The following is a 27,038-nucleotide window of genomic DNA, read 5'->3' as shown; positions in this document are numbered from 1 at the left end:
TCATAACTATTAAACCTGTCCTACAATGTCATCAGTCACTGTGTTCATTCAGTTCATGTTTCCGGTGACTAAAAAAGACATTTGTTACAGTGAATGACGTAATCAGTCGGATGGTGAAAAGGTTTGAACTGAGATATTGCCAAGTTTAGTTAGAAGCTCAAGTTCTTGTCATAAATGATTAAATCAACCCCTTTTGTACATCTTCGGGCAATATCAAAGCTCAATTTCACTTCTAAATATTTTTTTACACCTAGTCAAGTTGAAAAAGTATGAAATTTGAGAAAAGTTGCTGGATACCTTTCCCATACACTGGCCATGACTTCATGAAAAATCACCAAATTAACTTCAAATAAAGATTAAAATGCGCTGGTGAGCAAATTCTTTCTGAAAATGCAAATCCAAAATTTTCACCTTCCAACTGATGATGTCATGCACTGACACATACTTTTCACAAAAGGAACTAAGGAACAAAAGCGAAAGCATCAAAAGTGTGGAAGATGTCATACCACCTACTTAAATAAATGTCAGCATGTCATATCAATTGGGATTTTATTTTAAAAAATAAATTATTTAAGATAACATTGTGCGGCTATGTGGTCTAGTGGTATGACACTAGCTTTCGGATCGGAAGGTCCTGGGTTCGAGCCTCGCGCTCAGCGCATAGTTTGAGTCCTTGGAAACGGCTCTTTACTCACATTCTCTCACCGTACTCAGGTGTAAAATGAGTACCTGGCCGTTAACAGCGTTGTCTTTGTCCGAAAAATTGTAATATCGCCTAACAGGCGGCATGTCCCGTCTGACATGTCAAATGTTGCTGTTTACCAGGGACCCCTTGTAAAGCGCTTTGAGCACATTTAGTGGATATTGCGCTATATAAACCTCAAATTTTTTAATTTTTAAAAACATTTTAGTGATGAGCCTCCAAAGCAAAAGATCTTCAACAACAATGGGGTTTGAACCAATGGCATTCAAAGCTTAGATCCTTTCACAATTGATCACATTCAGTTATGAACAATAATGAACATCAACAGTTTCGAAAATGAAAAAAAAACAAAACAAACCCATCACACGGAACGTTTCAGGCTCAAATTCCTTCTTCAGCTAACAACAAGAGCAATGTAAAAATATTAATATTAATAATATGTCGCTTAAAATTCTGATAGACAGCAGGGAAATATTCGACACGTGTTTTCCACCAGCAGATAAGACATCCCAAATATTCTTCTGCCAGATAAAGAACTGAACAAGTGTGTATGAAAGGTGCCAAAGTAAGAAAGAAAAATAGAAGAAAAGAAAAACGTCGCCAAACAATCGTCCAATCTCGATTGGGGATGGATTCTCAGACCTTCTGATTTCCTGTCAGATGTGCTACGATTACACCACATTAACTATCGGGAGCCTCTGGGGTGTGATGGTAGCACATCTGACCGGTAATCAGAAGGTCTGAGGTTCGATTCCCAGTCGAGGTAGACTGATGTTTTGGGATGGTTTTTTTCTTCTTCTTTTCATCTTTCTTGTTTCGTCCGGCACCTTTCAAACACACTTGTTCAGTTCTTTATCTTACACCGGTGTCTGCTCCTTTATTTCTTAATTTGATATTTTTCTGCCACATCTGTCAGGATTTTATGTGATGTTTTATATGTTTTTTGTTTTTGGCTTGAAGAGGGGTTTCGTGTACGAAACGTTCCGTGTTTTGGCATTTTGCTCTTTTTTCGAAGCCGATATACATTAATTATTGTTCATGACTTTGTAGTCCGTAGCCTCTAGCAGATTAGTATCAAATTCATCCGATTTAACACAAGCATTGGCAGACTTGACTGCTCATTGAATTAGACTAGAATGTTCACAGTTGGGATATTTACATGTGAGTAGAACATAAACTAGAACAGCCTTTAAAAGCTCTGGCTCCTATTTTCTCCCAATCATTAGGATTACGACTTCATATATGATTATATTTTCACTTTCTCCCGAAAAGCTCAAAAAACCTTTGCCAATCAAAAAAAACACCTTTTTTTAAAAATGAGATTTTACAAATAATTACTCACCTGTAGAGGGAGCACCGAATCCCGTGGAAACGGGTGTGGTACCCATGGATGTGCCAGTACTGGGTGCCTGGCCGCTCCAGTTGATTCCTGAACCACCTCCTCCTCCATTAGAGCCCCAACCTAAGGAGGATGAATTCTGGCTTGTGGGATCTGGACATGTCATGGATGAAGAAATAATACAATTTGCTCAGCTTAATCAAACATACTCAAAGATAATTTTTTTTTTTTCTTTCCTTCATCAACATACTTATCCTAATGTTATTTAATTACTCTTGCTGTGGTGAGTTACAATCCTATTTATTTTCATGGCCTTTCGGTAATATGTAATTACTTTTTTCTCCCTATCTATTTATTGGTTGTGAAAAAGTTCAGGAAATTTCACAAAGTTAGGCCTTTCACTCCAGCTGGATCATAGGTCATCGACGAATCCCCTCCACTTTGTCCGGCTTGTGCCATTTTCTCAGCTTCTCTCCGTGTTAAGCCTTCAGCTTTTAGATCTACATCAATGAATGCCCTTCTCCAGCTATTTCTAGCTAGGCCGCCCTCTCTCTTCCTCGTCCCCTGTGGGTTCCAATGTAAGAGCCTGCCTGGTAATGTTTGTTTCAGGCCTTCTCAGGGTGTGGCCCAGCCATTTCCATCTCTTCCTTTTAATTTCTACTTCTATTTCTGTCATTTTCACAAATATCTGCATTTCTAATTTTGTCATGCCATTTAATTTGTAGATTCTACTGTGATGTAAGGTAAGAATAAATTCATACAGGACACAGAATGCACAAGGCGCCACTCATACAAAGACAATGGGTAACACAAAATGCAAATACTACTACTATCAAAGCCGGCCTGAAAAGGAATGTCATATCACCAAGGTTTGTGAATAGAAGCAGAATGAATCAATGTCCTAAACGTTATGCAAATGATTGTCATTATTATTATTGTTTTTGTAAACATCTTGCTGGCTGTGTTCATAAAATACACAAAGAAAACAATGAACATATTACAAAAAAAATACAACCAAAGCAAATTTTTTTTTTTTTTTAATTTTTTTTTTTTTATTGAGCTTTATATAGCGCAATATCCACTAAATGTGTTCAAAGTGCTTTACAAGGGGTCCCTGGTCAACAGGAACATTTAACATGTAGGACGGGACATGACGCCTGTTAGGCGATATTGCAATTTTTGGGACAAACACAACGCTGTTAACGGCCAGGTACTCATTTTACACTGAGTACGGTGAGAGATTGTGAGTAAAGAGCCTTTTCCAAGGACTCAACTATGCGCTGAGCGTGAGGCTCGAACCCGGGACCTTCCGATCCGAAAGCGAGTGTCATAGCACTAGACCACATAGCCGCAAATTTACAAGATGGACGCTAAAGATTTTCATGTATTCAATTCACAAAGACATGGTGAGCTTTGATAATTGATTTCACTTACTGGCAGGAGCTGTTGAACTCCCACCCCAATTGAGGGCACCACCAGCACCAAGGTCTGATCCCCAGTTGATGGAGGTGGCCGTTGTCGTTGGGGCGCTGAAGGCCGAATCCAGATCAGCCAGGGCCGCGTAGCGATCTCCGACAGAAAAGGCCGGTGAGGAAGATATCTGGTTTTTGTTCTGAGCACCGACGGTGGCGGATGCCGGGGTCGGTGTAACGGTTGGAGCGTTGGAGCCCATGGGTACCAGAGGAGCTGGAGGAGATGAGACATGAATATGTTTGAATCCATAGACGATGATGACAATGATTATGATAATGATAATAATAATAATAATAATAATAATAATAATAATAATAATAATAATAATAATAATAAAACAGCAACAGCACAATAATAAGACAGCGACAACACAACAGCAACAACACGACTAAAACACCATCCCAATGGAACACCATTCAAAACAAACACACAGAATAAACAAAACGACGACAACACTCACTGTTAGAAAGGGGGAAGGCTGGGTTAGGGGGTATGGATGACTGTGGTGGTGGTGGTTGTTGTTGATGCTGTAGTAGTGATGGTGGTGGTTGAGATGGGGTGGCAGAGTTGAAACCACCAAAATTGCTGAAGTCGGCAAATCCTCCTGTTGCTGGTAAAATGAATGAAAAAAGTTAATATAAAAGATTTCTTTTTTTTATTCTTGTTTAAAAACATTTTTTTTCTTCAATATATGTTACAGTGAATTACATAATCAGTCGGATGGTGAAAAGCTTCGAACTGAGATATTGCCAAATTTAGTTAGAAGGTCAACTTTTTTCAACAAACAACCAAAAAAAAAAAAAAAATAAATAAAAAATTAAAAAAAATGCAAATCCACAATTTTCACCTTCCATCGTCAATGTGTCAAAATATTGTGATAAATACCAAAAAAAACTGTGCGGCTGAACAATTCGGCTGATTGGTATGTACTAAAGGTAGCTTAAGGTCTCTAACAATGTGAACTGCTATGCAAGTCTGATAACTAAAATTGTTATGGGCTCATTGTTGCAATGGAAACACTCTCAAACCAACGCATAAATATTTCCATCATTGCATTCGGTTATAAGACCTGCTAAAAAATGTGCACGTAAGTTTCTACCATTCGTACGTACCGTTATTAGTAACAGGAACTGCAGGTGTATTGGATGCAAACGGGTCACCACCGAGCTCTCCGAGCAAGTCAAACCCGTCAGACTTTTTGGCGGCTGCAGCCGGTAATGGAGCTGGAGCTGTGTTGGATGTGGCAGCTGTGGCCTGGGGGGTTGTTAGGGATGGGGAGGAGACGGCTTTCACCGGGGGTGGCTGTAGTGATGAATTTGTTTGGCTGGAAGCTGGGGCCTGTGGGAAGTCAAAGATAAATAAATAAACAAATAGGGGACAGGGAGCGTGGCTCAGCGGTACGGTCTTTGCTTCGTACCCGAAAGGTACTGAGTTCGATCACTCGCCGCTGCGCTGTGCGGCTTTGAGCAAGTCGTCTCCCCCTAACTCTTTTTGCGGCGCTGCACTGCGACTGACGGCTGGGTTATTCCAGTCTTCTCTTGGAATAGACTCTAGAGACAAATTTCCCCTATGGGATGAATAAAGGGAATTTTATTTATTATCTATTTGTATGACTGATAGGAGGATGCAGAAAGTTGAAAATATTGGCGGCTAATTTAGTAACCTTTTCTAAGCCTACAGAGTACATCAGGCCCATCCATTGGCTTCCTGTTAAAGATAGAGAGATTGGAGATGTAAATCGCCACAAGGTGTTCATGAGCCTAAATGATATAGCGTCATCCAATGTCTCTATGCTTCTTGAATTGTATACACCAGCTACACCACTCCAATCTCAAAATGAGCGAATGTTCTTGAATTCAATTGAGCTTTTGAGCGTTTATATAGTGCAATATCCACTAAACGTGCTCAAAGAGCTTTACAAAGGGTCCCTGGCCAAAAGCAACACTTAACATGTATGACGGAACATGACGTCTTTTAGGCGATATTACAATTTTTTCAAACAAGAGACTGCTGTTAACAGCCATGTACTCATTTTACACCCGAGTACGACAAGAAAAAGCGTATAAAGAGACTTTTCCAAGGACTCAACTATACACTGAGCAAGGCTCGAACTCAGGAGCTTCTGATCCAAAAGCGAGTGTCATACCACAAGACCACACAGCCGCACAACTGTTCTCGAATGTAAACTATCTTTAGCTCTGTCAGGGCCCAAAAAGTATGGTACAAAAGAGATCGACAAAGCAGAGCATGTTGTGGATTCGGTGCGCTATATAAATTATTCATTTTATCATTACATTACATGAAAGCGCAATCCACAGATTCACCATGCTCAATGATCTTCAAACACAACTTTTTCATTTATTCTCCCAGCAGGCCATAATATGGAACCAAATTCTGTGACCCACCGTCTCAAAGCCGTAATATGCCGGGATGACCTAGGTACTGGAAATCCAGTTCATGGCCACAATAATGAACAAGTCTGGCCAGTAAATTAGTTGATTCTGAATAATTAACTCTCTCCTACCCGACTATTTTCAGTATTTTCCCCAAAATGTCATATTAACACAACACAAAAAATGAATTTTTAAAAACTCTCTCAAGATTTAAAATTGAACAAATTTGTTTGATTTTTCATTCATATGAACTTGAGAGAGTTTAAAATCAAACTTAAGAGTATATTAAACATAATTTTTTTTTTTAAATGTTGGCAAAACAAACTCTGCAAAACAACATTAAGTTCTTCTAAATTAAACAAAGATTTTTTTCAATTTTTGTTTTGCATGCTGTCCACAACAAATCTGAATATAAAGAACTAAACAAGTGTATATGGAAGGTGCCAGACAAAGCAAGAAAGAAAAATACAAAAAAAAAAAACAAAAACATCCCAAAATCAGTCTACCTCGACTGGGGATCGAACCTCAGACCTTCTAACTACCGATCAGACGTGCCAAGTGTAATGGTAGCACATCTGATCGGTAATCAGAAGGTCTGAGGTTCGATCCCCTGTCGAGTTAGACTTGATTTTTGGGATATTTTTTCTTCTTCTATTCTTCTTTCTTGCTTTGTCTGGCACCTTTCATACACACTTGTTCAGATCTTTATCTTATACTGGTGCCTGCTCCTTAATTTCTTTAAATCTGAATATGTTTATCGCAACATATGTGACAATTTTCCTGGCATTGGTAAGGAAAGGGTTAAGAAGAACAATAATAATAATAATAATAATAATAATAATAATAATAATAATAATAATAATAATAATAATAATAATACACATTTATACAGCGCTCATTCTCATGTAAAACACAAGCTCTGGGCACTTTACAATATAAATTATCAATTTTGAGTGGAAAAAAAAATAAATAAAAATAAATAAATAAATAAATAACAACAATAACAATTCATAGCCAATATATAAATCAGTCGGACAACAAAACTGACCTGACTGACCAATCTGGAAGCGTTCTCTCCCAACATGGACCTCAACGGCTTAGCCTGTGGCTTGCTGACTAGAGCCGCCTCGTTGGCTCGTTTGGCATCCTCTTTCATGGCTTCTGTCGGGGCGACGAACCAGCGTTTGTTCTCGTACTTCTGAACCATGTAATCCCTGACTCTCTGCTCATCTCGCGAGTCCGGCTCTGGCCAGGAACGACTGTCGTACAGACCCAGGTACACTTTTCTGTTGAGCTGTGAGGAGCAGATGTAGAAAGAGAGAGAGACAAAAGTCAGTAATGAAGTTTAGTTTGGTCTGTTCATCTCGCGAGTCCGGCTCTGGCCAGGAACGACTGTCGTATAGACCCAGGTACCCTTTTCTGTTGAGCTGTGAGGAGGAGCAGATGGAGAGAGAGAGAGAGAGAGAGAGAGAGAGAGAGAGAGAGAGAGAGAGAGAGAGAGAGAGAGAGAGAGAGAGAGAGAGAGAGAGAGAGAGAGAGAGAGAGAGAGAGAGAGAGAGAGAAAAGTCAGTAATGAAGTTTAGTTTGGTCTGGTGTTGCAGGAAATTGTAAGATAAAGATCTGGAAAAACGTGTACCTACTATGCCAGACCCCCCCCCCCCCCCCCAAAAAAAAAAAAAAAAAAGAAAGAAAGAAAAAAGGGTTTTAGAGCCATTAGGTCCATGGAACAGGAGTTTATCCCGCTATCTGTAGTGTGAAGAGGACCACAACATTTTCTTGCTATCCTTTGCATAGGACACTTTATTTTGCAAAGTATTTTCTACCAGATTTAACACACTCAGATACCTAATCACCACAGGATGGTCATGGGGGGGGGGGGTGTCATTAAAAAATCTTGACTGCATATCCAGAGCTTTTTAAAAATATATAGCGCAATATCCACAAAATGGTATCAAAGCGCTTTAGAAAGGGTCCCTGATTCACAGCAACACGTAACATGTAGAACAAGACAGGGCGTGGCCATGGTGTGACGTCTTCACTGTATATGGTGGTGTCACGATCAGAGAGAAAAAAACAAACAAACTTACACCAGCTATAGAAGGAATGAAGTTGACATCACTCGGCACTTTGAATTTGTTTTCAAACTGCCAATTGGGTGATTGTTCTCACGAAAATAAATTTGGAAGACTATTGACTTTACATACGCTAAAGTAGTTTTGTGTGCTGGTATGTTTCATCAGGTGGGCAAATATTGTGAGACTTTTACCTAAACACATAGCATCAATTACAAAAATCTATTCTATACAAAGGAACAGGTATTTACGTCTTCTCCCTCCGTCTCACACACACGCCACAACCACACAACATTGTCATACATACGCGTAACAATACAATAAGCAGTTGCTATATAATGTATCAACAAATGCATAAATAACATTATCTTATCAAATAAATATCTAATAAGTATCCATAAATATACATGCTTAAATTGCATCTTGTTTCTTTTCCCGGAGAACATAGTCCCATATTTCTGATAATAGATGTTATAAATAGGACGGACCGCTGGAGTTATACTACTGACACAAATGGCTGAATTAATTTGCCAACGTCGCCTACAACACTGGTTCTCCAAAAGGCAGTATGTGTCGGACTTTGACAAAAAAAATGTATCTTAAATTTATTATTTTTAAAATCTTATATTATGCTGTTAAAAAAAATAATTTCTAAACATGAAAATAGAGGCAGGCTTAGAAGCAAATAACACGTTTAGGTCAATTCAGCATCAGCAAAAATGTCTCATTTCATATAAATCAAACCATAAAATTTATATATATATATATATATATATATATATATATATATATATATATATATATATATATATATATATATATATATATATAAATTTTATGGTTTGATTTATATGAAATGAGACATTTTTGCTTTTATATATATATAAAAAATTTTTTTTGTTGGTCGAAGAAGGGTTGTGAGCCGGAAATGTTCCGAATTTGGTGTTTATTACTTAATACATTTTCTTATATTGCAACCCCCCCCCCCCCCCCCCAAAAAAAAAAAAAAAAAAAAAAAAAAAAAAAAAAAAAAACAAAAAAACACAAAAAACAAACAAACAAAAAACAAAAAAAAACCACACAAAAAAAAACAAACAAACAAAAAAAAAAAAAAAAACAACAACAACAAATGAACAAAGCAAAAAACCTCATTATATCACGTTCCTTATTATTTTGGTTCTAAATTCCCCTTTTCAAAGGCCCGAAACTCATCCTGATATAAAACCTGTTTTGAGATGTCGGGTCGCATACGACAAATTAGGGGATAATATAATAATATGTATTAGTATAAATATCAGACTAAAATAAAATGAAAAGAAAATGTACAGTTAGACCCCCCCAAAAAAAAAAAAAAATGTGATCGTTTTTTTTTTTAAATCTTTAAATTAAATTGGTCTCATTAATAATGGCAAAGGTAATAAAATACACCTGGCACCCTTTCACAGAGCTGCCCATTCAGGAGGCAAAAATATACTGAACTTTTACACAAACACATTGACCGACCCCTTTCCTGAGAGCTGAACTCCTGTAAAAAGACATTATGTAATTACTTTTTTTTCCATTTAGCGGGCGTTTGGAAAATATACTGAGGGTTTTATAACATAATACGGAATTCCGGAAATAAACGGAAAATTGGCAACCCTGCTTCCATACACACTTGCTCAGATCTTTGTAATAAATTCAGTCTTGCAATGCCACCACCCCATAAAGAGTAGTTTTAGTGGTAGATTTAGATGTATAATGGAGGATTGGGGGACATTGTTAGAATATAACAGAGTATCAGGCCATTAGGATGGAGAAGAATTAATGTGTATTCTTTCAGGTTTACAACACGATGCAAGCTGGTTCAATCATAAAACAAGTTATAACTCTCTCTCTCTCTCTTTCTCACTCACACACCCTCTCTTTCTCGCTTACACAAACATATGTAAAAAGAAGAGAGAGGAGGAGGAGAAAGAGAGAGAGAGAGAGAGAGAGAGAGAGAGAGAGAGAGAGAGAGAGAGAGAGAGAGAGAGAGAGAGTTGAATGTAATGTACCAGTTGTTCAATAATTCTATATACTGTATGTATGATTTGTATTCAACACAATTTGAACAGTGGGCGGGTATTCGTTGTCACGTCTAAATCTGAGGGTGTTGGAATCGATTTTATTGGGGATGAAAATACACACACACACACACCCACACACAGGGAGGGGAGAGAGAGAGAGAGAGAGAGAGAGAGAGAGAGAGAGAGAGAGAGAAGAAAGAAAGAGAGAAGAGAAGAGAGGAGAGAGAGGAGAGAGAGAGGAGAAGAATAAGAAAAAAAAAGAAAGAGAGAGAGAAGAGAGAGAGAAGAGAGAGAGAGGAGGAGAGAGAATAGAGAGAGAAGAAAAAAAGAGAGAAGAGGAAAGAGAGAAAGAAGAAGAGAGAGAGAGAGAGAGAGAAGAGAGAGACAGAGAGAAGATAGAAAAGAGAGAAGAGAGAGAGAGTAGAGAATAGATAGAGAATAGATCGAGTATACAGAAATAGATGGAAGAGTAGATAGATAGAAGTAGAGATAGACAGACAGCAATAGATAGATAGATAGGTAGATAGATAGATAGATAGAAGTAGATAGATAGATAGATAGATAGATAGATAGTGATATGTAGAAGATAATGAAGATAGTAGATAGAAGATAGATAGACGAAGAAGATAGATAGATAGACAGATAGATAGATAGATAGATAGACAGACATATAAATAGATAGACAAAGAGATAGCTGTGTGAAAAGATAACGACATAGTTTAGAAAGAAAGAGAAGTAAGGGTGAAGAGAGGAGATTGATCTTTGAAGCCTCTCACATGAGTGCACCATCTGTTGACGATGCTTGCATGATGCATACCATTCATTCTTACATAATAGGGAATGAGATTAGCGGAAGAGTAGCGTCCCTTGATTGGACGTCACCCATAGTCTGTGACGTCACCGGCGGAAAAGTTATTAGAGAGAGAACGTCATGTTGGTTGTGCGCATGCGTCTCTCGTCCTCGCTTCCGCGCCGGAAGCGAAGACGAGAGACGCATGCGCACAACCAACATGACGTTCTCTCTAATAACTTTTCCGCCGGTGACGTCACAGAGGTGACGTCCAATCAAGGGACGCTACTCTTCCGCTAATCTCTTTCCATATACCTTCATATACCTCCAGTTCTTGTCCTGTATAACCCGTTCATCCCATCTGTAATAATTGGTTGTTTTTTTTTATATGATTTAAACAAGTTATGAATACTGACAACATTTTATCGCTGTTTTGTCATTGCTGCTATAGGCATTCAGTACAAATGTATTGAAGAAAAATACAAATAATAAATAAATGAATAAATAAAAATAACAGACCGTGTTTGCACTCCATACAACAAAAACAAGCACCAACCATAAAAAAAACAACAAAAAAACACAACAAAACAACAGACAAAAAAAAAAAAGAAATAAAATTACTGAAACAAAAAACAAAAACAAAACAGAACAATGTAGGCAATTGGATTCAGTAGTCTTGATGTCACGCCGCCCGGCAACGGCGGCCATCTTGGTTCTAAACAAAGAAAATCATTACTTTTTATTCTTCATGCTGGCTAGAACTTTTCATATGCCTTGTCATCAGAATGTGTAAAAGTCAAAACATGATCAAATTTATGTGTTTATTTTTTTTCTCTGGATACGCTTTTATGATCGCCAGTAAAATATTTCATACGGCCGTCCGCCATTGTTCCGATAGTTTAGAGCCAGTGTTACTAAGTTACCATGCGTCATTAGGAAGGAAGTGACGTTACGACAGTTGAAGAGTATTAATACTAAATACCCCCCGTAATTGATAACAGTTCAAACAACCTTGTCATTAACCTGTCTATCTATAGTGCCAATAACAGAATAACCTGTCATAAAAAGCCTATACACATCAGCGTCATTCGATGTAACAGGCGGCAGCCGTTACTTTTGCAGCCCCCCGCCACCCCCCCCCCCCTTTAAAAAAACAACAAACAAAAAAACAAAAAAAAAACAACAACAAAACACACACACACACACACACACACACACACACACACACACACACACAAAGCCTCAACTCACCAGTAGACAGACCTGCCAACTTAAAATATTTTCTGAAATTGGCACCCAAATTAATCATCATTGAGCTTTTATACAGCGCAATATCCACTTAACGTGCTCAAAGCGCTTTACAAGGGGTCCTTGGTCAACAGCAACACTTAACATGTAGAACGAGACATGACGCATGTGAGGCGATATTACATTTTTTTTTTTCGACAGACAACGCTGTTACTCATTTTAACCCGAATACGGTGGGAGAATGTGAGTAAAGAACCTTTTCCAAGGACTCAACCATGCGCCGAGCGAGGCTCGAACCCAGGACCTTCCGATCCGAAAGCTAGTGTCATACCACAAGACCACATCGCCTTTCAATAACAAAGACCCGAGTGACGTCAACTTAGCTTGAATCATTCATCTCGGATTGAATATATTGTTCACATTTTATTAATATTGTTTTGATAATCACGCCCCCCCCCCCTCCCCCCATCCCCCCGTCCCTCACAGCGAACACTGACAAGAGCTGAATCCCTTCAACATTCGTATTCATGACGTAGTTCGCGAGACACCACTTGTTTTCTTTGTTTTTTCTTGGGTCAAATTGAACGACGCTCGTTTCGTCTGTCCGTCATAGATGCATCCATGCATACAAATGGCAAGTCAACCACTTACAACATCAACCCCCCACCCCAACCACACACAGTATAGAATGAATGCAGATGACGTCACTCAGGCCTTTGATACTGTTTTTAGACCGCCGGTTGGATGAATAATTCTCACTAAATTCGCCCTGTCAGACAATTGATAGAACGAAATTGACGTCACTCAGCTCTTTGTTGTTTTAAGCCAACCATTTCTATGAGTAGTTCTCACTAAATTGTATCAATCAGACTATAGATAGTATGCAGATGACGTCACTCAGGTCTTTGTTATTGTTTTTTGACTCCGCGTTTATGAGTAATGCTCACTGAACTGTATTAACCCGACTATAAACGTTCATGGATACACACAGTTTTGTGTGTTGGTCCGTTATACTTCCGGATGGCAATGTTATGAGCTTCTTAGCCAAGCGCATACTATCTATAGATATTATGCGCCTGGCTAAGAAGCTCATAATATTGCCATCCGGAAGTGTGTATCCATGAACATTTATAGTCGGGTTAATACAGTTCAGTGAGCATTACTCATAAACGCGGATGGCAAAAAACAATAACAAAGACCTGAGTGACGTCATCTTCGAACTATCTATAAACGTTTAAGGTTACACATTGTTTTGTAAGTTGGCACGTTAAATCCGGCTGGCGGATGTTATGATTATTTTGGACAAACGCATGAGATTGAATGTTACGCACAGTTTTGTGTGTTGATAGATTGTTCTGGCAGGCAGAAATGGCGAGTATTATAATTAAAATCGTATCATCATTGGGAGCGATCTGTAATCAGATTTTGGTTCATTCGAGCCATCGCTCGCGTGTGGCCAAGCCTTCCATACAACAAAGCAAAAACGCTTATTACGTAAAACACTAAGAATGAATTCACTACTGAACGCCACAGAATTCCAGCCACTCTTTCACAGTACTTAGCTACACTATCCCCGTTACACGGGCTTCAAAAGGTGCCATCCTGTCATTGTATGAATGAATGATTGAATGAACGGCAAAGGACCCTTTACACTAGGACGCCAAATTACGTTGTTGTCGACGACGTAGGATTAGCAAAGTCCCAGGTTTGAGAGTTTTTGCCAAGACGAGGGTCATTTAAATCGATCGATATTTGAAGGACGAGTTTTCTGGCCAAATTTTCAAATATAGATAGTATGCGCTTGGCTAAGAAGCTCACAACATTGCCATCCGGAAGTATAACGGACCAACACATAAAACTATGTGTAGTCCTGCTGATACAGTTTAGTGAGAATTACTCACAAACGCGGATGGCAAAAAGCAATAACAAAGACCTGAGTGACGTCAACTTCGTTGTACCTATAGGTTTTTCCAGAGTACGGCACGCACGACTGACCGACAACTGCTACAGAAATCCAGCTACTCGTAACAGTACTTAGCTACAATATCCCCGTAACACGGGCTTCAAGAGGTGCCATCCTGTCATGAATGAATGAATGAACATTGAACAGCAAAATGACTCTGCACTAAAACGCCAAATTACGTTGTTGTCGACGACAAAGAAAAGAAGGGTTACGAAATACCAATTAACCGACATTTAAATGGATGGTTTAGTATTTCCTGTCGCCTGAAAGGAAAACAAACGTCGATCACTTATCTTAATTAATGACCGTTTCCTGTATGGACGTCACTGATAGCAAAACGAGCAATGTTACCATTCATTGTACACAACAACAATATAATTATGCTACAGAACACCAACAGCGTTCCAACAGAACAGTATTCTGTCCAATGGGTGATAAGTTAACAACAGTTAACTAGATACGTCGGTTGCTTAACATCAGTTCATCACCCCCCCCCCCCCCCCCCCTACAATAAATGACCAAATTGAATTTGACAGAGAAATTGGAAAAGTAAATCAGTTTTTCGGAGGACTGGATACATACGTTGTTTAACTGGTCTTCTGGTTTCAGAGTGATGGCATCTTATTTTCTAGTCTGGTTTCAGAGTGATGGCATCTTATTTTCTAGTCTAAATACATTAATGCTGGTCGTCAATAAAGATAATCAAACCTAGCTCTTTTACGCCCCGTAATCCCAAGAATCTACCCTATGCCACCAAAATTTAAGCCACCTTATGATTCAATATGTAATCTATTCATTGTTCACCATCCACCCAAGATGACTGGTTAAGCACTTCCAATGAGTTTTGAACCGGAAGAAAGGACGCGTGCCGCTGGGAGTACTTTGGAGATACGGCTAATGTGGGGTGTTTTGGGATTTTCCCATGAAAATTGGGAACGTCCAATAACAAATATGATAGTTTCTTCATTTCTGCATACATTCACAAAATTTTTAAAATTTGCATTTTAAACATTTCAATCTTAATATTTTTTCTGAGGGCTGTTATAATATTATATTGAAATCTTTAGTATACTTTGAAGCCGCTTTTCTAAAAAATAACAGTAATAATAGTATACAAAAAAACAAAACAAAACAAAACAAAATAAAATAAAAACAACAAAAACTCTTCTTCTTACTTCAAAGGGCCATAACCTAGTCAATTTTCAACATTTTTTCATAAAATAATACACCAAAATGTATAGAATTGTCTCCTCTTGTACATTATACCAAAAATTCCAGTTCTATAGTCTATAGAATGCGCCACGGGGACCATTCAGAGCGCCTCACACAAAAATGATGCAACACACAAAATCTCTCACGTAAACAGTTTTATATCCGACTTACACGAATAATGATGGTGATGATGATGATGATGATGATGATGATGATGATGATGATGATGATGATAATGACGAATATTTGTATTACCTGTGAGACAGGCCTTGGCCTGACTGTCGTCTGGACTTGAACCTCAGTCATCTCAGAAATGTCTGATTATCAACAACACACGCTATTTTAACACAGTCACAAAAGTATGGGGATATGGTATTGTCTATTCAAAATCTCTCTCATAAGCCAACGTGTTGAATTTGCTATGATCGGCCGCCTATCAAACAATAATCAATTTAAAACTGAAGACATCGAACGCCCGCACGCGCACAAACAATGTCATGTAAAATATTGAACCCCCCAATATGTATAACGTAACGAATCTTGAATAAATGAGGGGGCAGGCCAATTAATTAAGACTAAGACGTCACGGTAAAAACTGTGTCACTGTCACACATTGGCTTCACTTTCACGCGAGCTACTCAGAAAATCCATGAGGAGTTCACAAGAGCGTCTAGTACTTTGGTGGGCGATTCTTTTTGGCGTTAACAAAGAAGAGAATTTGTTAAGATCTGATCGGTATAATAATAATATTATAAAAGGCGTGGACTGGTATGTAGGTCAACCGGAACTGATTTTCACGTTGACAAAGAGATGAACAATAATTCATGAAGTTTTTTTGGGGGGAGCCTAAACCCCTCGTCAGCAGGAAATAATGAATAAGGTCCCACAAATTAATATCAAGTCGTTGATTTTTTGGTAGCGACTTTTATCTATTTTCAATACATGTATAAACAATGATTAAATTAGATGTCTCGATGTAACGGTATCCAGTATTCAACTCTTATATTTACATTAAACTTATGTCGTGAATATTGACATACAATTATTATTAGAGTAACGATCGCTTTGTTGATGTTTTCAGTGCTTTTGATTTTGGAGTACGAATGCAATCCCATGCGATGAAGCTCATTATATAGCATATCATCACGGGCATTGTCTTTACACGTAATTAGGTATAAGTCAGTACGATTTTCGTGGCGGTGAAGATGGCGACAACGATAGTAATAATGATAACGATGTGATTTATTATGTTGGTGGTGGTGGTGGTTGTAGTAGTAGTGTTAGTAGTAGTGATGTGCATGTGATCGTAGGGTTAGGGGAAGTAGGCAACAAGTGAATGGAGACGGGACAGAGGTGGTACAGGGAGATAAACCCTGGGACCTGGTGATTGGGATAAAAAAAAAGCGAAGAAGAGAAGAAACGAGTGACCGGTTTTATCTTGACCGAAGTGACTCTCTCTCTCTCTCTCTCTCTCTCTCTCTCTCTCTCTCTCTCTCTCTCTCTCTCTCTCTCTCTCTCTCTCATTCTAATAATATAATCGATATGTCCACTGGGACATTACGGCGCTTGCAACACATTTAGGTTATATCAGCGCCAGTAAAAAGGAAGAAAATGGGATAGTAAAATGTTCTAGAATTACAATTAAAGCACCCAAGAAAAAAGTAAGACAAAGGGGAACTGGGTACAAATAGGGATCAGATGTAGATTCCAAGAGCATACCATCAATGTACTTAGTTTTAGATCACCTATAAGTCTCATCCGGACACAAGCACAAGCTCCAACAAAGAGGAACACACTCAAATGCTTACATTATACATTCAAAATCAACTATAATAATACATAACAGAGAGATGATTTACAAGGAAAAGAATATCAACTCCCAAAACAATAACTATGCATTTGACTGTTTCCCTCTCAGCCAAGCACTACGGCCAGGGTGTTATCCCACTAGACGACATAGCATTGTACACATCACTCATTGTTTTATTTCTTTTTATTGATGCTGTGCGATTAGATATTTTACTCACAACAATCCGCCAGCCGGATGTAACGTTCAAACACACAAAACTATGTATTCTTAAGATTTGATTGTCTGATTGATAGAATTTAGAGAGAACTACTGATAAAAATGGCTGGCCAAAATCATAACAAAGAGATGAGTGACGTCAATTTCAATTCTATCTATCTCATTCCAAGACAAAGACAAAGAGCATGTTGGAAAACAGACATAGGGGGATAGAAGACACAGTAAGTGCCTCCCTGCCCGCTATGGGAGGTCAGGAACCCCACCCAAAGGACAGACAGTGAAAAGGCGATCAAAGTAATAATGATATCACTATGTGGCGTAGTGATTACAGCACTTGCCAAAAGATCAGAATGTCGACAGAGTTCAAACCATGCCCCTACTACACACTAATAGTTCTTCTTAATACGCACAAACAATGAATTTTTATTCCGTTTAAATAATCATTAATGACCCCCCCCCCAAAAAAAAAAAAAATAAATAAAAAAAAAATAAAAAAATAAAAAAAAAAATAAAAAATTGAGAAAAGACAAAAAAAGTAGAATAAATTGTTTTTATCGCTTGGCTGATATTGTTGTTGTTGTTGTTGTTGTTGTTGTTTTCTTTATTTTTTGGTTCATTGTTTTGTTTCGTTAAAAAAAAAAAATTAAAACACTAGTCTTGTGTACTTAAAAGGTCATATCGGCGTTTATCGTTAATATTTGATAACTTGGATCTGATAAAAACGAATTTCGTAAGAAGAAGACAACAGGCAAATGAATGCCAAGTACGAGTGTGGTTAGAGATGAATGAAGGGAGATAACAACGATGGATGATGATGACCTCTTGACGAGAACTGGTTGGTACAGCACACAATCTACCATAACCCGTACCAGCCACGGGTCATCTGCTGCTCACTCCCCTCGTGCATGATGTAACTGTAAGGTAGGAAGAATGCGGCATGCATAGCATAGCCCTGTGTAATCGATACCGTTTAACTCTTTATAGCCTGGGTTCGATTCCTTCAATACTCGTTTAATTAACTGGACGTTTCGGGTAACAAACCCTTCGTCAGCACAACAATAAAACAAAGGAACGCTGAAAACAAATAAAATGAAACGTAGTAAAAATTGTAGCGTCTGTAGTCTTTGGCGTGGTTGTAAATAACAATGTGAAATTGAACGTAAGCTTCAATTTAATATACGAATACAGATAAAACAGACGTTGCGGGTTTCCCCTTTATCAACAAAACAGGATGAATGAAACACTACAGACGAATGAGACAATGTGGTAGTGGCGTTGTTAAGATGAATTATGGGATTTGAGAGACAGATTCAAATAGAGCGACGTCGACATATATGCTGGTCTGACATCCGAGCGCAATGATAGACCTAGTTTAACATTGTTGTAATAGAAAACATTTTGCGTCAAGTTTTTTTTTTATTTTTTTTTTAGTGATTTCCATTTAAAAATGATTTTTGATTTTATGAAGAACACAAATTCCATCACTCCGCTCAAAATTAAAAATCAAGCTGTTGAGCAAGTTTCGGTTTACAAATATTTGGGTATTTTAATTGACAATAAATTGCAGTGGCATTTACAAACCGATGCCGTTATCTCTAAATTGAACAAAAGAATGTATTTTATTCGGAAACTTTCAGAATTTGACAGAGACAAAACGTTATGCACCCTTTTTTATAGATCCGCTTTGGAGACCGATATTATTTTTTGCATTACAGCATGGTGTGGAAATGCCAGTATTTGCGACATTAAGAAAATTGATCGGATAATTGATAAAGCCAGGAGTTATACTCGCCCAATTTCCAATGTGAAAGAACTGTTGAAGAGATTTTGTCTAAGTAAAATGGAGAAAGTTATGAAGGATGGCGATCACCCCCTTCACAAATATATTAAGTTCTCCATGAGGAGCCGTCGCCTTATATCCAAGAAGACAAAGACAACACGTCATCTTCATTCATTTTTGTCACATGGTGTTCGGATTTTTAACGCGCAAGTGTGATTTAAATTAAATAGGTACTATCTTTTAAATATACACTCACAAGTTCGGACTAAAGGCCAGAGGTATGGCCTATCTCAAATATATTAAATTAATATATAAGGTGTTGCTATTGGTTCTTGGTTGTATATTTTTACATGTTTGTACATTTGCATATATAATATATATATATATATATATATATATATATATATATATATATATATATATATATATATATATATATATATATATAATATATATACATACATTGTCGCCATAGATTCTCAACTTTGTGTTTATACATTTTTATGCATGCCACGTCTGTAAACGGATTTCCAATTTTTTTTTTTGGGATGAATAAAGTATATTATTATTATTATTATTATTATTATTATTATTATTATTATTATTATTATTATTATTATTATTATTATTATTATTATTATTATTTTTATTATTAAAACAATGAGCCCATAATGAATTGGGTTATCAGACCTGCAAGTAGGCGCACGTTGATATAGAGGGATATATGTTTAATTAATAGTTGCACAAAGGTCAGGTTGATGTAAAAAAAAAATTCCGACTATAAATTATCCTTAATTCGATTAATTGAACCCGTCTAGACAGCTATCATTTTATCTTATATTACATACTTTTTTTTACATGGGTTATAGCCATGGCGTACTAAAAGTGTTATAGTTACGTCATGGTTATAGCCGATCCTGTTTGAGGTGGTGGTGGAGAAAGAGGAAAGGAGGAGGGGGAGGAAAAGGAGGGAGAAGAGGAGAGGAAGGGGAAGGAAGAGGAGGAGGGGGAAGGAAGAGGAGGGGGGAATGAAGAGGAGGAGGGGGAAGGAAGAGGAGGAGGAGGAGGAGGGGAAGGAGGAGGAGGAGGAAGGAAGAGGAGGAGGAGGAGGAGGAAGGAAGAGGAGGAGGAGGGGAAGGAGGAGGAGGAGGGGGAAGGAAGAGGAGGAGGAGGAGGGGAAAGGAAGAGGAGGAGGAGGAGGAGGAGGAGGGGGAAGGAAGAGGAGGAGGAGGAGGAGGGGGAAGGAAGAGGAGGAGGAGGAGGAGGAGGGGGGAGGAGGAGGAGGGGGAAGGAAGAGGAGGAGGGGGAGGAGGAGGAGTAGGAGTAGGGGGAAGGAAAACGAAGAGGAGGAGGACGACGACTACGTCGACGGAAAATAGACAATGGAAGAGACAGAAAAAAAAAATGAAAGAGGAGAGGTGGGAGGTAAGAGAGAATGTGTGTGTGTGTGTGTGTGTGTGTGTGTGTGTTTTGATTGTCTTGTCTACCATCCATAACAACAACAACAACAATACTACTGCAATCACTATCGGCCTTATCAAGAAAATGGTGTCACTAATAATAACCAAAACCCACTTATATACATAACCGCCGCACTCGGACCGGACCCCCCCCCCCCTCCCCCAACACACACACACACACACACACACACACATTTCACATTATGGTCAGACAACGAGTCCTTCAATTGATTAAATTCACCCACATCTTGTCAAAAACGATAAACCTGGTACTTTTAAAAAAGTGGGTCCCAGGTTTAAGAGTGTTTGCCAAGGTGAGGGTCATTTTAACCGACTGATAATAATTGAGAGACGGCTTTCTGGCCAAAATTCAAAATATTTGTTAATCTTGTTAATCTTTGTTTATATATTTTTTCTTCTCCAGAGCATGGCATATCATAATATCGATCAATTAAAATGGCCTTAATCCTGTCCAAAAAAACAAAAAAAACAAAACAAAAATAAACCAAAAAAAAAAAAAAAAAAAAACAAAAAAACAAAAAACAAAAAAAAAACAAAAACAAAACAAAAATACAAACAAAAAAAAAAGCCCCAACAAAAACAAAAAAAAAAACAAAAAAAACAAAACAAAAAAAAACAAAAAAAAAAAAACAAAAAAAACAACAAAAACCAAAAAAAAAAAAAAAAAACAAAAAAAAAAAAAAAAAACAACTCCCAAAAACAATTAAAAAAAAAAACAAAACAAGAAAAAACAAAAACAAAACAAGAAAAAACAAAAACAAAACAAAAACAACTCAAACCCGGGACTTCTCAGAGTCACAAGGTCGAAATGTTTTCGAGAAGACGAGGGTCATTTTAATCGATCGATAGTTGAAGGCAGGACGAGTTTAGTTTTCTGGCCAGAATTCAAAATAATATGAGTTTTCGGTTATTTTCCCCGAGTATGATATGGTAGATTATGTAACTAAATAAGCCACAGCAACTTGTCCCGACTGATAACAAGAGTAAGAAAACAGCAAATCAATAGCAGCAGGCCAGTGTCAGTGCATGGTGATAACCAACGGCCCCCTGGTAAGACATCCATTATGATGCAGTGGTGGTACCAGGCACTAGTTATTCGTCTCTCGCACAAACCAGGTCATATTATTATTATGATGATGATGATGATTGGAATGCAGACTAATTGATATCGTCGTCGTATTCATCGTCATCATCAAAAATCGTCATCGTCGTCGACACCATGATCATCAACAAACACGTACCCAAAGAAAAAACAAAACACTTCCACCCCCCCCCCCCCCCCAAAAAAAAAAAAAATAATAATAAAAAGCTGAAGAAAAAATCCCACAGCAAATTAAAACAAAACAAAATAACCAAAGAACTTACACACAAAATAACATCCCCTCCCCCCCCCCCCCCCCCCCCCCCCCCCCCCAAAAAAAAAAAAAAAAAAAAAAAAAAAAAAAAAAAAAAAAAAAAACAACTATAACAAAAACAATCCCCCCCCCCCGCGCCCCCCCCCCCCCCCCCCCCCCAAGCCGAGCACTCTACCGTTACCATTTGAACCATCGGGATCCGTTAAACATATCAATGTTGTACATTTAAGTAAAATACTCACAGCATAATCTGCCCCACCAGATAAAACGTACCGACACGCAAAACTGTCTGTAACCTTAAACACCTGATTTATATCGTACATCTTAGCGAGCGAGAACTAATCACCCAACAGGCGGCCAAAAAGCAATGATAAAGAGCTGAGTAACGTCCCCTTCATTCCGTCTATAATAAAGTAGAGCATGTTATAATAATGTGACAATTTAATATGACCTATCACTTCACTCACGGATGTGACGATGGCGGTGACGCAAGATAAATAAAACAAAACAAAACAAAACTCATCGCATGTATCTAGTTAGTTAATGATGATCATGCTTCAACCATCAACGTATCCACTCACTGACCTAGAAAATAAGTCGTCTGGTGATAAATATACACACTAATAACTACATTAACCAGTTAACTGTCGTACCCTGCCCCCCCCCCCAAAAAAAAAAAAAAAACAAAACAAAAAAAAAAACAAAAAAAAAAACAAAAAAAAACAACCCTCCCTACAAAAAAACAAAAACAAACAAAAAAAAAAAAAAACTCCCAAAAAAAAAAAAAAAAAAAAAGCAACAACATATTTAACATAATAAAAACAAACAAACAAAATAACGACAAAAAAAAAAAAACAAATTAAAAAAAATACGTTATTAAAAAGTGGACCAGAAAACTCGTCATCCAAATATCGGATGGATATAATAATTTACCCTCATCCTGCTAAAAAAAACAACACCAACCCCCCCCCCCCCCCCCCCCTAAAAACACTAAAAAAAACAGGGTCAAGTACAATCACATAATTTTTCAAAACACCCCCCCCCCCCCCCCCCCCGCTCATTAAAAAAACAAACAATTACTGACTGCTTGTAATCCTGATGCCATAAAGAAATAAAGAAATGTTTTCAACATCAAGATATTTTATCACCCGAGACACCACAGTTGATAATAATGTAGTCAAGGATATCATCGTGAATAATCGGACCTGCACTTTTGTATGTCGTACTTTGACCAAAAAAAAAAAAAAACCCCAAAAAATAAAAAGGAGTCTTTCAGAGCCATCATGGAGCCGGAGTTTATCCTGGTTTTTTTTTTATAGCGTGAAAAGGACAATAGCAATTGATTGCTATCCTTTGGATAGGACGCCAGTCTATCGCACAGTACTTTCCGCCAAATCAAACAAGACATTCACTGCTGGGTGGATAGGGAGGGTCAGTAGAAAATAAAATCTCGACTGCACCCGGGATCGATCTCAATTCCTTTGCGTGTGAAGCGAGTGCTCGGCGAAGTCCCAGGTCTGAGAGTTTTTGACAAGATGAGTCATTTAAATCGGTCGAGTTTTCTAGCCAAATCTATAAATATTATGGGTTTTTCCAGAGTACGGCAGATCATTTATTCCTCTCACGGGAAGGAGGTGGGAGGAGGGGAGGGGAGGGGGGGGGGGGGGGGTCTAGTGATAAAGGCATGCGCTGTGATCACTTCAGATTTCAGACACTTTTGGTTTTCATTCAGCAAGATGATTATGATTGACCCCCGATTTGCTCACTTTGGACAACATGGGTGATTCCTTTTGACATCAGATATTTATCTAATTGACTGTCGATGGAATGTCTAAACGACTAATCTAAACTACTACTACTACTTACTACTTCTTGCGTTAAGGCCAAAGCTTCAGGCTGAAGATTGTATGACTGTCTTTTCAGTAACAGGGACTTTAGAGGGAAGCAGGGAGCGATGTTTTGAAGCTATCAGTCGAAATGGCTTGTTTACAAGTGATTGGTAGGGAGCTCCAATTCTTGAGTCGGGAATGTCAAAATTAAAAGCCGAGTTTCTTGTTTTGGCGTTGTTCCGTCTCAAATGGCTAGTTGGAATCTCGAGTTTTCCGTTTTATGCTTTGTGGAATATGACGAGGAGTTTGTTGATGAAATGTCTTTCATGTCTCGGTTTCCATTGGAGATCGTTCACGAGCTGAGTTTCGCTCATAACCCGCTCATGGTTTCCACTGACAAATTTGGCCGCCCGACGTTGGACTTTTTCTCGCTCATTGATTTCTTGTGAAAAAAAATCTGTCGCTGAGAGGCCTAATTCTAAAATTCGATTCCCTTCAACTTTAACAATTTGATTTTAAATACCAAAATGTGAGGGAAAAAAAACCCCAACACACCATTATAAAACCATTAGACTATATACCATTGTAAAACGAATCTGCCACCCCGTCCCCTTTCCGCCCCACACACGATCTATATATTCGGATGACATTGTACTAACAGCAGATCTGAATCTCTCTGCACAGGGAGGTCAAAACATGCTCAGCTTCTTGCCCTTACGTTATATGACCTCGACAAAAAATAGATAGGGTAGGGTGCCCGAATTTCGACAAGGTCAGGGTTGTCGAAATTCGGGCACCCTGGTTTATTCCTTCTTTTTAAAAGGTCACAACATTCTCATGACCGAAATCAAGTACATAACTTTTGTTTTTGTTTGTTTCAATGCAAGCATGCACCAACACAAACTGAATTGATATCACGTGATAATCACGTAGAAGCATAAACACACAGGATGACAAGAAGAAGAGCTGTCACGACATGGGAGATAAATAACAGGGACAAAAAGACACCAGCGTATCGAAGAAACACTGAGTGTATACATATAAACGTTTAATGTTACACATAGTTTTGTGTGCTGGATGGTAATGTTGTGAGCTTCTTAACCAAGCGCACACTATCTATAAAAACCCAATACATACTGTGTTGATAAAAGCGTCTCAATGGCCGGGATAAAGAACTCCACCCCTTGGACTATTAATAAAAAAAAAATTCTTTAAAAAATCGAACGTCTTACAAAATATAATGTGTGTATTGATTATCACGGATAAACCCCCGAGATGGAAAGGCTGGCGTCTTCAGTCCTCGACGATTTGTTTCCACGTCCATTATCTGTGACTACAATACCACTTTAAAACTCTCTCCTCTCCTACTTTTTTTCTCTCACGATTTCCCACTAAACATCAGACCCATCTGACATAAAACTTGATTTTAAAGCCTCTACTCAAAAGAAATAAATACACGTACATCGATGAATTAAGTTCTTATAACTACATCTACATCTATATATTCATTTTTTTTTTTTTACAAATCTTCAAATTTTGTGATTACAAAAGAAAAGTGAATGAGAGAAATGTTGGTGGAATCGTAAGGAATGTGACGATTTTCCTGTAGTTGGTATGGAGAGGGGTGTCAATACATATTATGTATTGTATATATTATACTTTTTTATACTATTATAATATATTATACTTTAACATGCTGTATTCACGCTTTAATATTTTTTTGGATTGTTTTGTTTTGCTTTTATTATTGATTATTTATTCAAAATAATGTCTTTGTTCTTGATTTATTTTAGAAGCTGTAATTCTCATTTTGGAGCCATTACTTTTTATTGTATTGATACAAACGAGAGAGAGAGAGAGAGAGGGAGAGAGAGAGAGTGAGCGAGAGAGAGAGATAGAGAGAGCGAGAGAGATAGATAGATAGAGAGAGAGAGAGAGAGAGAGAGAGAGAGAGAGAGAGAGAAATAAAGAAAGAAAGAAGAGAGAGGGTGACAGATAGATAGATAGAAATAAAGAGAGAGAGAGAGAGAGAGAGAGAGAGAGAGAGAGAGAGAGAGAGAGAGAGAGAGAGAGAGAGAGAGAGAGAGAATACAGAGAGAAAGCGAGACAGACGATACGATTTGTGGGGTGGGGGGGGGGGGGGGGGGGGGAGAGGAAGAGTGATGATTTAACCCGTCAAGTAGAAAGACATTCACAGCGACAATTGGTGGTTTGACGACACCGCTAAAATGACACCTCTTAAAATTTTTTTTTTATTATTTAAAAAAAAAATAAAAAAAAAAAAAAAATAAAAAAAACAACTCAACTCATCAAAATCGATAGGAATGTAATTGTAAGAATATTTACACATTTGGAACATTGTGAGTGTGTGTATGTGTTTGTGTGTGTGTGAGTGCGCACGCGCTTGTGTATTGCAACATCTCATGTCGGTTATTACTCATCAATGAAGTCAGTATGGTGACAATAGCAGGCGATATGTTATGCTCGATATTCTAGTAACAATAATAGTCTTGTTTAAACAAAACAAACAAACAAAAAAAAAACAGACACAAATTATGTTTGTCTAGCACGAATGAGATGACGTGAAAGTGGAGAGAGAGAGAGAGAGAGAGAGAGAGAGAGAGAGAGAGAGAGAGAGAGAGAGAGAGAGAGAGAGAGAGAGAGAGAGAGAGAGAGAGAGAGAGAGTTGGAGGGAGCGGAAAAGACGAAATGAATAAAATAAATGAATAATAAATGACCCAATAAAATAAAATAAAATAAAATAAAATAAAATAAAATAAAATAAAATAAGAGAGAAAAAAAAAGTGCCCCACCCCCCACCAATCGAAAAAAAAAAAATCACACAAAAAAAAAGAGGAAAACACCCAAAAAAAACCCCTATGATCTCTCTCTCTCTCTTCCACCCCCCGCCAAACCAAAAAAAAAAAAAAAAAAAAAGAACAAATAAAAAGTTTATGTGATTATGGAAAATAGAAATACCGAGAGTTTTGTGATCCAAGCTGGAGGTTGACAGACAAGATAAAAAATGACATATATTTTGTGATCGTTTGAACATGACGATAAGTAATGACCTTTGTCCGTCAACCCTCAGGTTATTTCTCCACGTTGTTTTCAAGGCACGATAATGACAACAACAAATAATAATAATATTTACCACTACTACTACTTCTACTACTACTACTACAACTACTGCTACTACTACTACTACTACTACTACTACTACTAATAACAATAACATATATAAGCAAAATCTCTCTCTCTCTCTCTCTCTCTCTCTCTCTCTCTCTCTCTCTCTCTCTCTCTGTATTTGAAAGTTTCATTGGACC

At 37.9% G+C, this 27,038-nt stretch overlaps 2 protein-coding genes across 9 annotated transcripts in view; one reads left to right on the top strand and one right to left on the bottom strand.

Moving 5' to 3' along the window:
- LOC144980823 (putative serine protease K12H4.7) overlaps positions 1-27,038 on the top strand; it is a 641,746-nt gene that overhangs the window by 325,692 nt on the left and 289,016 nt on the right. The gene's annotated exons all lie outside the window — the stretch shown is intronic.
- LOC144980813 (uncharacterized) overlaps positions 1-27,038 on the bottom strand; it is a 43,839-nt gene that overhangs the window by 8,076 nt on the left and 8,725 nt on the right. For 3 of the 8 annotated variants that reach the window (XR_013646967.1, XM_078928635.1, XM_078928638.1), the window contains exons 3-7: positions 6,957-7,202; positions 4,628-4,853; positions 3,976-4,125; positions 3,477-3,728; positions 2,046-2,195 (exon numbers count right to left, since the gene is read on the bottom strand). Coding sequence is in view for 7 of the 8 variants with exons in the window: in XM_078928635.1 (XP_078784761.1) it covers positions 2,046-2,195; positions 3,477-3,728; positions 3,976-4,125; positions 4,628-4,853; positions 6,957-7,202 (1,024 nt within the window). In the remaining variant the exon portion in view is untranslated. Of the gene's footprint in view, positions 1-2,045; positions 2,196-3,476; positions 3,729-3,975; positions 4,126-4,627; positions 4,854-6,956; positions 7,203-14,024; positions 14,154-15,496; positions 16,498-27,038 lie in introns of those variants that run through there. The other 5 variants (XM_078928640.1, XM_078928639.1, XM_078928641.1 and 2 more) reach the window with 5 other exon arrangements.

This window comes from Berghia stephanieae, chromosome 10 (genome assembly GCF_034508935.2).
Source record: "Berghia stephanieae isolate SIO BIC M18660-M18661 chromosome 10, UCSD_Bste_1.3, whole genome shotgun sequence".
In the NCBI taxonomy this organism is placed as follows: Eukaryota; Metazoa; Mollusca; class Gastropoda; order Nudibranchia; family Aeolidiidae; genus Berghia; species Berghia stephanieae.
The sequence above is the reverse complement of the archived record's forward strand: the minus strand, read 5'-3'. Positions and strand labels throughout refer to the sequence as shown.